The 10852-nt window shown below is 52.1% G+C and overlaps 1 protein-coding gene across 2 annotated transcripts in view; it reads left to right on the top strand.

Moving 5' to 3' along the window:
* The first annotated feature begins 376 nt into the window (after window positions 1-376).
* Window positions 377-10852, top strand: part of LOC122942436 (arf-GAP with SH3 domain, ANK repeat and PH domain-containing protein 2-like) — a 141990-nt gene continuing 131514 nt past the window's right edge. The window contains exon 1 of one of the 2 annotated variants that reach the window (XM_044300055.1): window positions 377-804. In XM_044300055.1, coding sequence (XP_044155990.1) covers window positions 679-804 — 126 coding nt within the window. In that variant the 5' untranslated portion in view covers window positions 377-678. The remainder of the gene's footprint in view (window positions 805-10852) is intronic. The other variant, XM_044300054.1, reaches the window with a different exon arrangement.

Raw genomic sequence — 10852 nt, 5'->3', positions numbered from 1 at the left:
CTAAAAATTATACTGATTGTTTAAAAAAAATCCATATTTTTATATTTTCTGCCTCATGTAAATTTCCCCCTTTATAGATAACATTCCTGGTGCTGTGAAATAAGAAGGCATTGTTAGTTAAGCCATTCCCTGTCAGAGAGATTTGCCTTCCATTCTGCAGCAGCCCTGTTCCTCCTGTCAGTCTCCTCACCTCCCCAGAGTTTTATTCACCTCTGCCTCATTCTAGAACTGAATACATTCCCTCTCCCCCCCACCCCAAGTCTCCTCCATCCACCCCTATTCAGTGCATCTCCTCTGCAACCCCCATCAATTCTTTCCTCACAAAACCAAACCTCTCTTCCTTTCACATCCTACCCACTCTCGCTTAGCCCCCTCGTGCGCGGCGCGCGCATGCGCGGCGCAATTCCCCTTTCATTCAGTCCCGCAGCAGAGCAGGCAGGAGCCGCGGTCCAGCTGCTGTTCACACCCTGCGCGATACTTGACCGGCGGGCCCCGAGGAGACTGCTCTCCCCCTCTATGAAGAGCCTGACTTTATTCTAGCAGCGCATACAATCTACTCACTCACACCCCCCCCGTGCAATACAAACTGGCAGGAGCACAGCACTGTTCACACACTACAGAAGCCAGCGGCAAACTACCTGCAGCGCCTGCCCTGTTAACCCCTCACCCGCCGGCACCATGCCTGATCTTATCAGTGTGGGAGAGTTTATCATGGAGACCTTGGAGGACCACAGCTCTCCCACCACCTCTTCCTTCACCACTAGGATGAGCAGCTGCAGGAACACAGTCAGCAGTATTGAGGAGGTAAGTACCAGCCCTGGTGCATGACAGTCAGCAAGGGGTTAAAACTTGTGACTGAGATGTTGGGTGCAGGTGATCTGGGCTTCAGGAAGGAGAAGCTGTGAACCCTTAAAGGGGCTGTTGTCTCACTTCAGTGAGTGGCATTTATCATGTAGAGAAAGTTAATACAAGGCACTTACTAATGTATTGTGATTGGCCATATTGCTTCCTTTGCTGGCTGGATTCATTTTTCCATCACATTAGACACTGCTCGTTTCCATGGTTACAGACCACCCTGCAATCCATCAGTGGTGGTTGTGCTTGCACACTATAGGAAAAAAGCGTCAATCTTTCTGGTGGCCAGGACCGTGGCAGTGCCCATAGGCTGGTGCTTTTTCCTATATTGTGCAAGCATTCACTTGAATGGGTCCACAATCACGGAGATGTGGAACGCAAGCCCGGATCGGAACCCCGCGGAAGCACTACGGAGTGCTTCCGTGTTGTTTCTGTCCGTGCCTCCGCACCGTAAAAAAAAATAAAAAAAAAATAGAACAATTTTTTTGTGGTGCGGACGGATCACGGACCTATTCAAGTTGAATGGGTCTCAATCCGTCCCGGCCGCCACATGGACGTTGTCTGTGCATTGGGGACCGCAAATTAAGGTCCCCCAATGCACAACGCTCGTGTGTAAGAGACCTTAGGAAAAGTCCTAAGCGTTCATCGGAGTACCTTGGCCTCTGTGAACAGCTGATCGGCCGGGGTGCTAGGAGTCGAACCCCCGCCGATCTGTTATTGGTGACCTGTCCTGAGGACAAATTTGCACTAAAAAACATGATCCCCGGCCTCTACTTCTTCTCTCGGGTGCCTCCATGTAAACTTCCTGTTTGACACCGGTGTGGTGCATAGCAGCAGGGGCGTAGCTATAGGGGAAGCCGCCAGCAGTACCTGCGTGTAGCCAGCAGGGTGTTTCTGATGATGCCTTTCTTCCTGAAGGCCGATGCAGCAAAAGTACTGAAAACATTGTTTTATCCCCCACTGGCGCTTCTCCACACGTGCTTGAAGTCACGGGGGCAGCGGCCTCCTTGCTTCAAGTCACGGTAACCGCACCCCCTTCCCTGCCCCTTCGCTGTGACTGACAGCGCTTATGCAGAGAGTTCAGCTGCCTTTGCTGAACAGCCGCCTGTCAGTCACAGGGAAGGGGCGGGGAAGGGGGTGCGGTTACCGTGACTTGAAGCAAGGAGGCCGCTGCCCCCGTGACTTCAAGCATGTGTGGAGAAGCGCGCCGGGCAGGGGATAAAACAACGTTTTCAATACTTTTGCTGCATCGGCCTTCAGGAAGAAATCAGAAACACGCTGCTGGTGCCTTGGGATGGTTTTGGGAGGTGACAGATTCCCTTTAAAAACTGACCTGATGAAAACCTGTGAATATACCCGAAAGCCTCTGTATTTTCCTATATGAGTTATCAGGGTTGCCACCCGTCCAGAAATGTCTGGACAGTCCGTAAAAACAGGTGACTTTTTTTATGTGTCCGTGATTTATTTTTTATTTTTATTTTTTTGAGGCTAGTGGTTCTTGACCAGATTATTTGGGTGGTAATGATCATCATTTTGCAGCTCGCAGTAAATGCATCAGCATATTGAGCTATAGACATGGATTACTTATAATATGTATCATTCATTATGGTTTTCCAATTTATAAATGAAAAATGTTGGATGTCCGTGATTTTGGGATAAGAAAGAATCCTGGTGGGCAATCATCGGCAAACTTTATGGAGACTCATTTGTTGGCTTGACTTAAAGTGACAGATTTGGCTTTTGTTCATTAGACGCCTTTCAGAGGGCCACACATGGATGGAGTCCGTATACAGTTAGTTTTCCCCACAGACCCGTTGATTTGAATGAATGTGTCTTGCACGGAAAACGGACAAAGTTCGAACATGCCTGCGATTTTCTCGGCATGGACCGATGCTCTGTACGAAAGATTGCCCATATGAGTGTTCTAAAGGAGGACAGCACCCGGTCTGATCTATTCTCCGTCTGAAAAAACCCTCAATGTGTGTGCCCCGTGCCCATATTGTGGCCCACATACTGCCGGTCTACCATATATGGCCCCCGGCTGCGTGCGTTCCCTGGACCCATGGACTTGAAGGGGTCCTAATTCACAAGATAAGGAGCGGACGCTCGGATGGGATGCCCATGGAAGCACTACGAATCACTTCTGCGGGATTTCGGTCTGCGCCTCCACAGCACAAAAAAAAAAAAAAACATGTCCTATTTCTTTGCAGTGCGGACCTTCATTTGCGGATTGTGGACCCATTCAAACGGCGTACACACGAACAGTGCCTGGTTATAATGGTGTCTCGTTAGTAAATGGTCAATCTCATAACCTGGGTGACTAGGGTTGCCACCCGTACGAGAATGACCCGGACAGTCGGGGTTTGTAATCCTGTGCCCGGGTACAAGCCTTTCTCAGACCCGGCACAGGATTCATTTCAAACTGCAGTGCAGACTGTCTGACTTGCTCGCTCACGGTCCTGACAGCTGGCGGTGAGTGAGCGGCCGGCACTCCGGGAGCGGCTCGAACCTGAAGAGGACGAGGCCGCCGGTCAGGATGGATTGGAAGCCGGAAAGCTGGGGGCGGTCAGGAGCAGGAGCACGAAGACGCTGCTGAAGGAGAGCAGCAAACCCTCGCCCCACAGCATGGCGGCTGCGCCAGGACTGAGCCGCTCTCACTCGCAGATCAGGCCGGATAACAATGAGACGAGCCGCGGGCCTGCGCTCCTCCCGTCCCCGACTCTTCTGCTGCGATCCTTTCCTATCACCTCCCCTCTCCCCCGGTCTCCGTTACCGGGCCCAGGAAAGCTGCCGGACTCTCACACAACACTCTACAGTCAGTGTGCCGGCCCCGAGTGACGGTTTCCGGGGGATGAGGGTCACATTACTCTAACTGGGGGTCACTAATGGGGGCATTATTCCTAATGGGTAGCACTAATGGGGGAATTACTCTTAATGGGGGCATTATTCTTACTGGGGGGCACTAATAGGGGGCAATATTCATTCTGGGAGGCACTAATAGGGCCATTACTCTTACTGGGGCACACTAATGGGGGCATTAATATTACTGAGGGGTAGGGATCGACCGATATTGATTTTTTTTAGGGCCGATACCGATAATTTGTGAACTTTCAGGCCGATAGCCGATAATTTATACCGATATTCTGGGAATTTTCATTTTTGAAAAAAAATAAAAATTCCCACAAATCTGCTGAAAATTAATGTTTATTGTTAATGGGTATATTTTTTTTTTGTAAATCTTTCTTTTTCATTTATATTTAATATTTTGGTGTTTTTATTTTTGTAACTTTTTTTTTTTTAACTAACTTTTAGCCCCCTTAGGTCCCTTTCACACGAGCGTGATTTCCGCGCGGGTGCAATGTGTGACGTGAACGCATAGCACCCGCACTGAATCCTGACCCATTCGTTTCAATGGGTCTGTGCACATGAGCGTTGTTTTTCACGCATCAGTTCTGCGTTGCGTGAAAATCGCAGCATGTTCTATATTCTGCGTTTTTCACGCAGCCCTGGGCCCATAGAAGTGAATGGGGCTGCGTGAAAAACGCATTGCATCCGCAAGCAAGTGCGGGTGCGATGCGTTTTTCACTGATGGTTGCTAAGAAATGTTGTTTGTAAACATTCAGTTTTTTATCACGCGCGTGAAAAACGCATCAAAACGCATTGCACCCGCGCGGAAAAAACTGAACAACTAAACGCAATCGCAGACAAAACTGACTGAACTTGCTTGCAAAATAGTGCGAGTATCACTGAACGCACCCTGAACGCATCCGGCCCCAATCCGCAACGCCCGTGTGAAACCAGCCTTAGGGACTAGAACCCTTGTCCTATTCACCCTGATAGAGATCCATCAGGGTGAATAGGAGCTCACACTGTCCCTGCTGCTCTGTGCTTTGTGCACACAGCAGCATGGAGCTTATCATGGCAGCCAGGGCTTCAATAGCGTCCTGGCTGCCATGGTAACCGATCGGAGCCCCAGCATTACACTGCTGGGGCTCCGATCGGAGGATCAGGGGAGAGGGGATCCTGTGGGGGGGCGCACTGCGACTGGGGTGGGGGGGCCCTATGCGCCACCACTGGTTAATACTGGGGGGGAGGGGGGGCGCACTGCGCCACCAGGGCCGGCCTTTGGGGTGTGCGGGCTGTGCGGCCGCACAGGGCGCCATAGCAACAGGGGCTGCCGGGCGGCCGACAGCCCGCAATGTAATATGGGCAGGCGAGGCGGCACTTATGTTTTCCCACGGGGCGGGCGGGCCCCCGCCCCCTCCATCTCCCCCTCCCCTGTATTCAGCAGGGGGCGCACGTTGCGGTTTAAAAAAAAAAAACTTCGGGCGGCTGGCGGCGCCCCTCATTCTGCGCCGCCTGAGTGGCTGAGGCTGAGCGCCTGCCTGCGCCTGCTGTGTGCTGTTAGTGTAGCGTGGCCGAGCTCTGTTCGATCCGCGGTACAGGAGCTTTTGTTTCCTGTACCCGGCCGGACTGACAGGAAGTGCTCACTTAGTGTGCACTTCCTGTCAGTCCGGCCGGGTACAGGAAACAAATGCTCCTGTACCGCGGATCGAACAGAGCTCGGCCACGCTACACTAGAGGTGGAAAAGAGAGTGGGAGGGGGGAGGAAATAATGACAGTGATAGGGGGGGGGGTGGGGGGAGAAATAATGACAGTGATAGGGGGGGGGGGGAGAAATAATGACAGTGATAGGGGGGGGGGAGAAATAATGAGAGTGATAGGGGGGGGGGAGAAATAATGAGAGTGAGGGGGGGGGAGAAATAATGAGAGTGATGGTGGGGGAGAATAATGAGAGTGATGGGGGGGGGAGAAATAATGAGAGTGATGGGGGGGGGAGAAATAATGAAGTGATGGGGGGGGAGAAAATAATGAGAGTGAGGGGGGGGGGGGGAGAAATAATGAGAGTGATGGGGGGGGGGAGAAATAATGAGAGTGATGGGGGGGGGGGAGAAATAATGAGAGTGAGGTGGGGGGGAGAAATAATGAGAGTGATGGGGGGAGAAATAATGAGAGTGCTGGGGGGCGCCCTCGGTGCTGGGGCGCCTCCTGCGCTGCTGGGGGGGGCGCCCTCCTGCGGTGCTGGGGGGGGGCGCCCTCCTGCCTGCTGGGGGGGGGGCGCCCTCCTGCGCGTGCTGGGGGGGGCGCCCTCCTGCGCGTGCTGGGGGGGGCGCCCCCTGCGCGTGCTGGGGGGGGGCGCCCTCCTCCGCTGCTGGGGGGGGCGCCCTCTCCGCGTGCTGGGGGGGCGCCCTCCTGCGCGTGCTGGGGGGGGGCGCTCCTCTGCGTGCTGGGGGCCTCCTGCGCGTGCGGGGGGCCTCCTGCGCGTGCTGGGGGGCGCCTCCTGCGCGTGCTGGGGGGGCGCCTCCTGCCGTGCTGGGGGGGCCCCCTCCCGCGTGCGGGCGGGGGGGGGGGCCTTCTGCGCGTGCTTGGGGGCGCCTCCGCGTGCGGGGGGCTCCTGCTGCTGGCGGAGGGGGGAAATAATCAGATGCTGGGGGGGGGGGGGAATAAGGAGTGACAATGGAGTCCCCAGAGCCAGACTGCAGCCAGAGTCCAGATCATCTTATTGTCCTGGTGGTAAGTAGACAATGCAATATGTTTATTATTTAATTGTTTAGTTATTAATACTACATTGGAAACTAATTTTTTCAGCTGGACACCAGCCAACACTGCGCATGCGCTGGGAGCCTCACCAGCGGTTAGGGTAGGGAAAAAGCACTGGCCCGTACGTAAATTTTTCCCTTCCCTAACCGCTGGTGAGGCTCCCGGTGCATGCGCAGTGTCGGCCGGTGTTCAGCTGAAAACATCCATCCGATCACTGCGCATTGGCCCATAGTTTTTCCCTACCCTAACCGCCGGCGAGGCTCCTGGCGCATGCGCTGCTGTGAAATTTCCCTAACCTGTCGTTGTGCGCCTGCGCGATGCTGCACACCTCCTCACGTCATGTCCGGTGCGACCGGAAGTGACGAGGGTAGGGAAATCTCACGAACTAGGGAAGTATAACATTACACCGGCCTTTGGGGTGTGAGGGCTGGTAACTACTTGGTTGGATAGTCAGCCAGCCTATGCCATGATGCCAGCAACAAGCTTTTTTTTTTTTTTTTTGGGGGGGGGGGCGCCACAAGGTTAGCTCGCACAGGGCGCCTGAACACCTAAGGCCGGCCCTGTGCGCCACCAATGCTTAATACTGGGGGGGGAGGGGGGGCGCACTGCGCCACCAATGAAGCTTAATCTCTAATTTATTCATATACAGGAGGCGGGAGCTGGCTGCAGAATCACATAGCCGGCTCCCGACCTCTATGAGCAGTACCTGCGATCCGCGGCACCTGAGGAGTTAACTACCGCAGATCGCAGCTACAGCTCATAGAGGTCGGGAGCCGGCTATGTGATCCTGCAGCTCCCGCCTCCTGTATATGAATAAATGAGAGATTAAGCTTCATTGGTGGCGCAGTGGCCATAGCTCCTCCCCTCCTCTTGTCCCCTGTTCTCCCATTGGCTGGAGCGGCAGAAGCAGCACAGGGGGAGGGAGACACTGCTCCTTCTCCCCTGTGCTGCTGCTGAGGGAACACGGAGAGCGCTGTCAGCAGCGCGATCTGTGTTCCCCATACGCTATCGGAATATCGGCAAAATAAATGCAGATACCGATAGCGTTCAAAATCCTGAATATCGGCCGATAATATCAGTAAATCCGATAATCGGTCGATCCCTACTGAGGGGGCACTAATGGGGTATTAATATTACTGGGGGCTTTAATATTCCTGGGGAGCCACAGTATGACAGCGAATTCACACCCACCCTGTGTTAAGCCACGTCCCCACAACCACACCCCCTTTGGGGTGTGGCTTAACTTGCCTGTATTTATGGTTGGGAAAGGTGGCAACCCTATGGGTGACGTTTATGGACGATAAACTGGTCATGTAATCAGCTCCTGGTAATGGAAGGGTCAATATATGTAAGCAGCAGACGTATAGGCTTGTTTTATGTTTAGCGTTGAGCGAAGCGAGCTTTAGATCATAGAATCAAAGTCGCTTCAGTCAAAACTTCTTTTTATTGCTGTCCGGAGATCCGTCTCCATAAAGCATTCAAATGTATGCGCTTCAGCGAGGTGAAATTCGATAACTTGGGACTTCAATTTTTAAACTTGAAAACCATTTTAAAACTTGAATCCTCACTGTAGTTATGACCACACTGTGCCCCTTCACAGTAGTTATGCCCTCATTGTACAACCTTCACAGTAGTTATGCCCTCATTGTGCCCCCTCACAGTAGTTATGCTCTCTCTGTACCCCCATAACAGTAATGCCCCTTCACAGTAGTAATTCCCTCTCTGTGCCCCTTCACAGTAGTAATTCCCTCTCTGTGCCCCTTCACAGTAGTAATTCCCTCTCTGTGCCCCTTCACAGTAGTAATTCCCTCTCTGTGCCCCTTCACAGTAGTAATTCCCTCTCTGTGCCCCTTCACAGTAGTAATTCCCTCTCTGTGCCCCTTCACAGTAGTAATTCCCTCTCTGTGCCCCTTCACAGTAGTAATTCCCTCTCTGTGCCCCTTCACAGTAGTAATTCCCTCTCTGTGCCCCTTCACAGTAGTAATTCCCTCTCTGTGCCCCTTCACAGTAGTAATTCCCTCTCTGTGCCCCTTCACAGTAGTAATTCCCTCTCTGTGCCCCTTCACAGTAGTAATTCCCTCTCTGTGCCCCTTCACAGTAGTAATTCCCTCTCTGTGCCCCTTCACAGTAGTAATTCCCTCTCTGTGCCCCTTCACAGTAGTAATTCCCTCTCTGTGCCCCTTCACAGTAGTAATTCCCTCTCTGTGCCCCTTCACAGTAGTAATTCCCTCTCTGTGCCCCTTCACAGTAGTAATTCCCTCTCTGTGCCCCTTCACAGTAGTAATTCCCTCTCTGTGCCCCTTCACAGTAGTAATTCCCTCTCTGTGCCCCTTCACAGTAGTAATTCCCTCTCTGTGCCCCTTCACAGTAGTAATTCCCTCTCTGTGCCCCTTCACAGTAGTAATTCCCTCTCTGTGCCCCTTCACAGTAGTAATTCCCTCTCTGTGCCCCTTCACAGTAGTAATTCCCTCTCTGTGCCCCCTTCACAGTAGTAATTCCCTCTCTGTGCCCCCTTCACAGTAGTAATTCCCTCTCTGTGCCCCCTTCACAGTAGTAATTCCCTCTCTGTGCCCCCTTCACAGTAGTAATGCCCATTGTGCCCCCTTCACAGTAGTAATGCCCATTGTGCCCCCTTCACAGTAGTAATGCCCATTGTGCCCCCTTCACAGTAGTAATGCCCATTGTGCCCCCTTCACAGTAGTAATGCCCATTGTGCCCCCTTCACAGTAGTAATGCCCATTGTGCCCCCTTCACAGTAGTAATGCCCATTGTGCCCCCTTCACAGTAGTAATGCCCATTGTGCCCCCTTCACAGTAGTAATGCCCATTGTGCCCCCTTCACAGTAGTAATGCCCATTGTGCCCCCTTCACAGTAGTAATGCCCATTGTGCCCCCTTCATAGTAGTAATGCCCATTCTGCCTCCTTCATAGTAATAGAGCCCATTGATCTGTATTGATGGATGCCACTGGGCTTACTTACCTGTGGTCTCACTGCTATGAGCGAACTGGAATAACGAATTGTCTCCAGGAGGTAGTATGCTGTATGCTGATTCCTAGTGGCTGTTTGTAGTCACCCTCCTGAGGCAGCTCCAGCACAGGCAAGGCCTCGTCCACATCTTTGTTAGCCTGCCGAATCTCACAGGCGCTGCCGGATCCTGTACTTCATTCTGGATCCCCATTGACTATTATGAGTTCTGACAGTGGGGATTGTGGTTATTGCGGCCCCCCCCCCCCATGTTCAAGAGGCTCCCCCTGCTGCTGCTCGACTGAGAGGCCCGGACATCTTGCCCGATGCTGACAATTTCTCGCCTGTGCCCCTGCTCCAAGTAGCGATGCAATTGCAGAGGATCTGCTTCTGCTACCGGAGCAGTGACTGTGCATGCGCCCCCACACTTTTTAATGAACGAATCAATTCACTAATCTCTGGTTCAGATATTTTCCGGAGTTCCTCTCATGATTCTCTCCAGCCTGAAACGGCCGCCTGCAGGTAATCATAGATTGCACTGAGTTGTGTGAACGGAGATAAGGGTACTTTCACACTTACATCAGAAGATTCCTGCAGGCAGTCCCGTCGCCGGGATTGTCTGCCAGATCCGTCAAAACGCATGCAAACTGATGGCATTTGTCAGACGGATCAGGATCCTGATCCGTATGACAAATGTATTGAAATGCCGGATCCGTGTCTCCGGTGTCATCCGGAAAAATGGATCCTGCATTTATTTATTTTTTCACATTTTTTGCGGTCTGAGCATTCGCAGACCGCCATGCCGGATCTGTTTTGCCGGGGGCTGGCATTAATGCATGTCAATGGGAAAAAATTCTGGCATGTGTTCCGGAATTTTGGACGAAGATAAAACCGCAGCATGCTGCGGTATTATCTCCGTCCTGAAAAGTGAAAAAGACTGAACTGAAGACACCCTGATGCATCCTGCACGGATTGCATTCTGAATAGAGAGCATTAGGATAAAACTGATCAGTTACTTTCCGGTATTGACCCCCTAGGACGGAACTCGATGCCGAAAAAGAATAACGCTAGTGTCAAAGTAGCCTTCGGTAGACCTTAGGTTTAGTAGCGTATGTTGACTTGTGGTCGTCGTACTGCTGTGTGCATTGTTACAGTGTATAACGCAATGAGCAGTGACTGTTCTCAAGGCTATTACCAATCACGGTTTCATATTTAATAAATTTGTCCGTTTGTATGGCGCAACACAGCCTTACGAAATATTGGCAAGGAGTTCTTTTCATATACCAGAAGAGGAAATGGATCTCGAGTAGGGCTCTGCAGCATTTACAAATAGATCTTTGGCCATTAGACAGAGGTCGCAATAATGCCTGTACAAGCGTCATAGATGCCTGTACAGGCAGTTTTGCTCCCTAAAAAATGTCTAATGGGTATG

The sequence above is a fragment of the Bufo gargarizans genome, chromosome 6 (assembly GCF_014858855.1).
Source record: "Bufo gargarizans isolate SCDJY-AF-19 chromosome 6, ASM1485885v1, whole genome shotgun sequence".
Lineage (NCBI taxonomy): Eukaryota > Metazoa > Chordata > Amphibia > Anura > Bufonidae > Bufo > Bufo gargarizans.
This window is presented reverse-complemented; position numbering and strand designations above follow the sequence as displayed.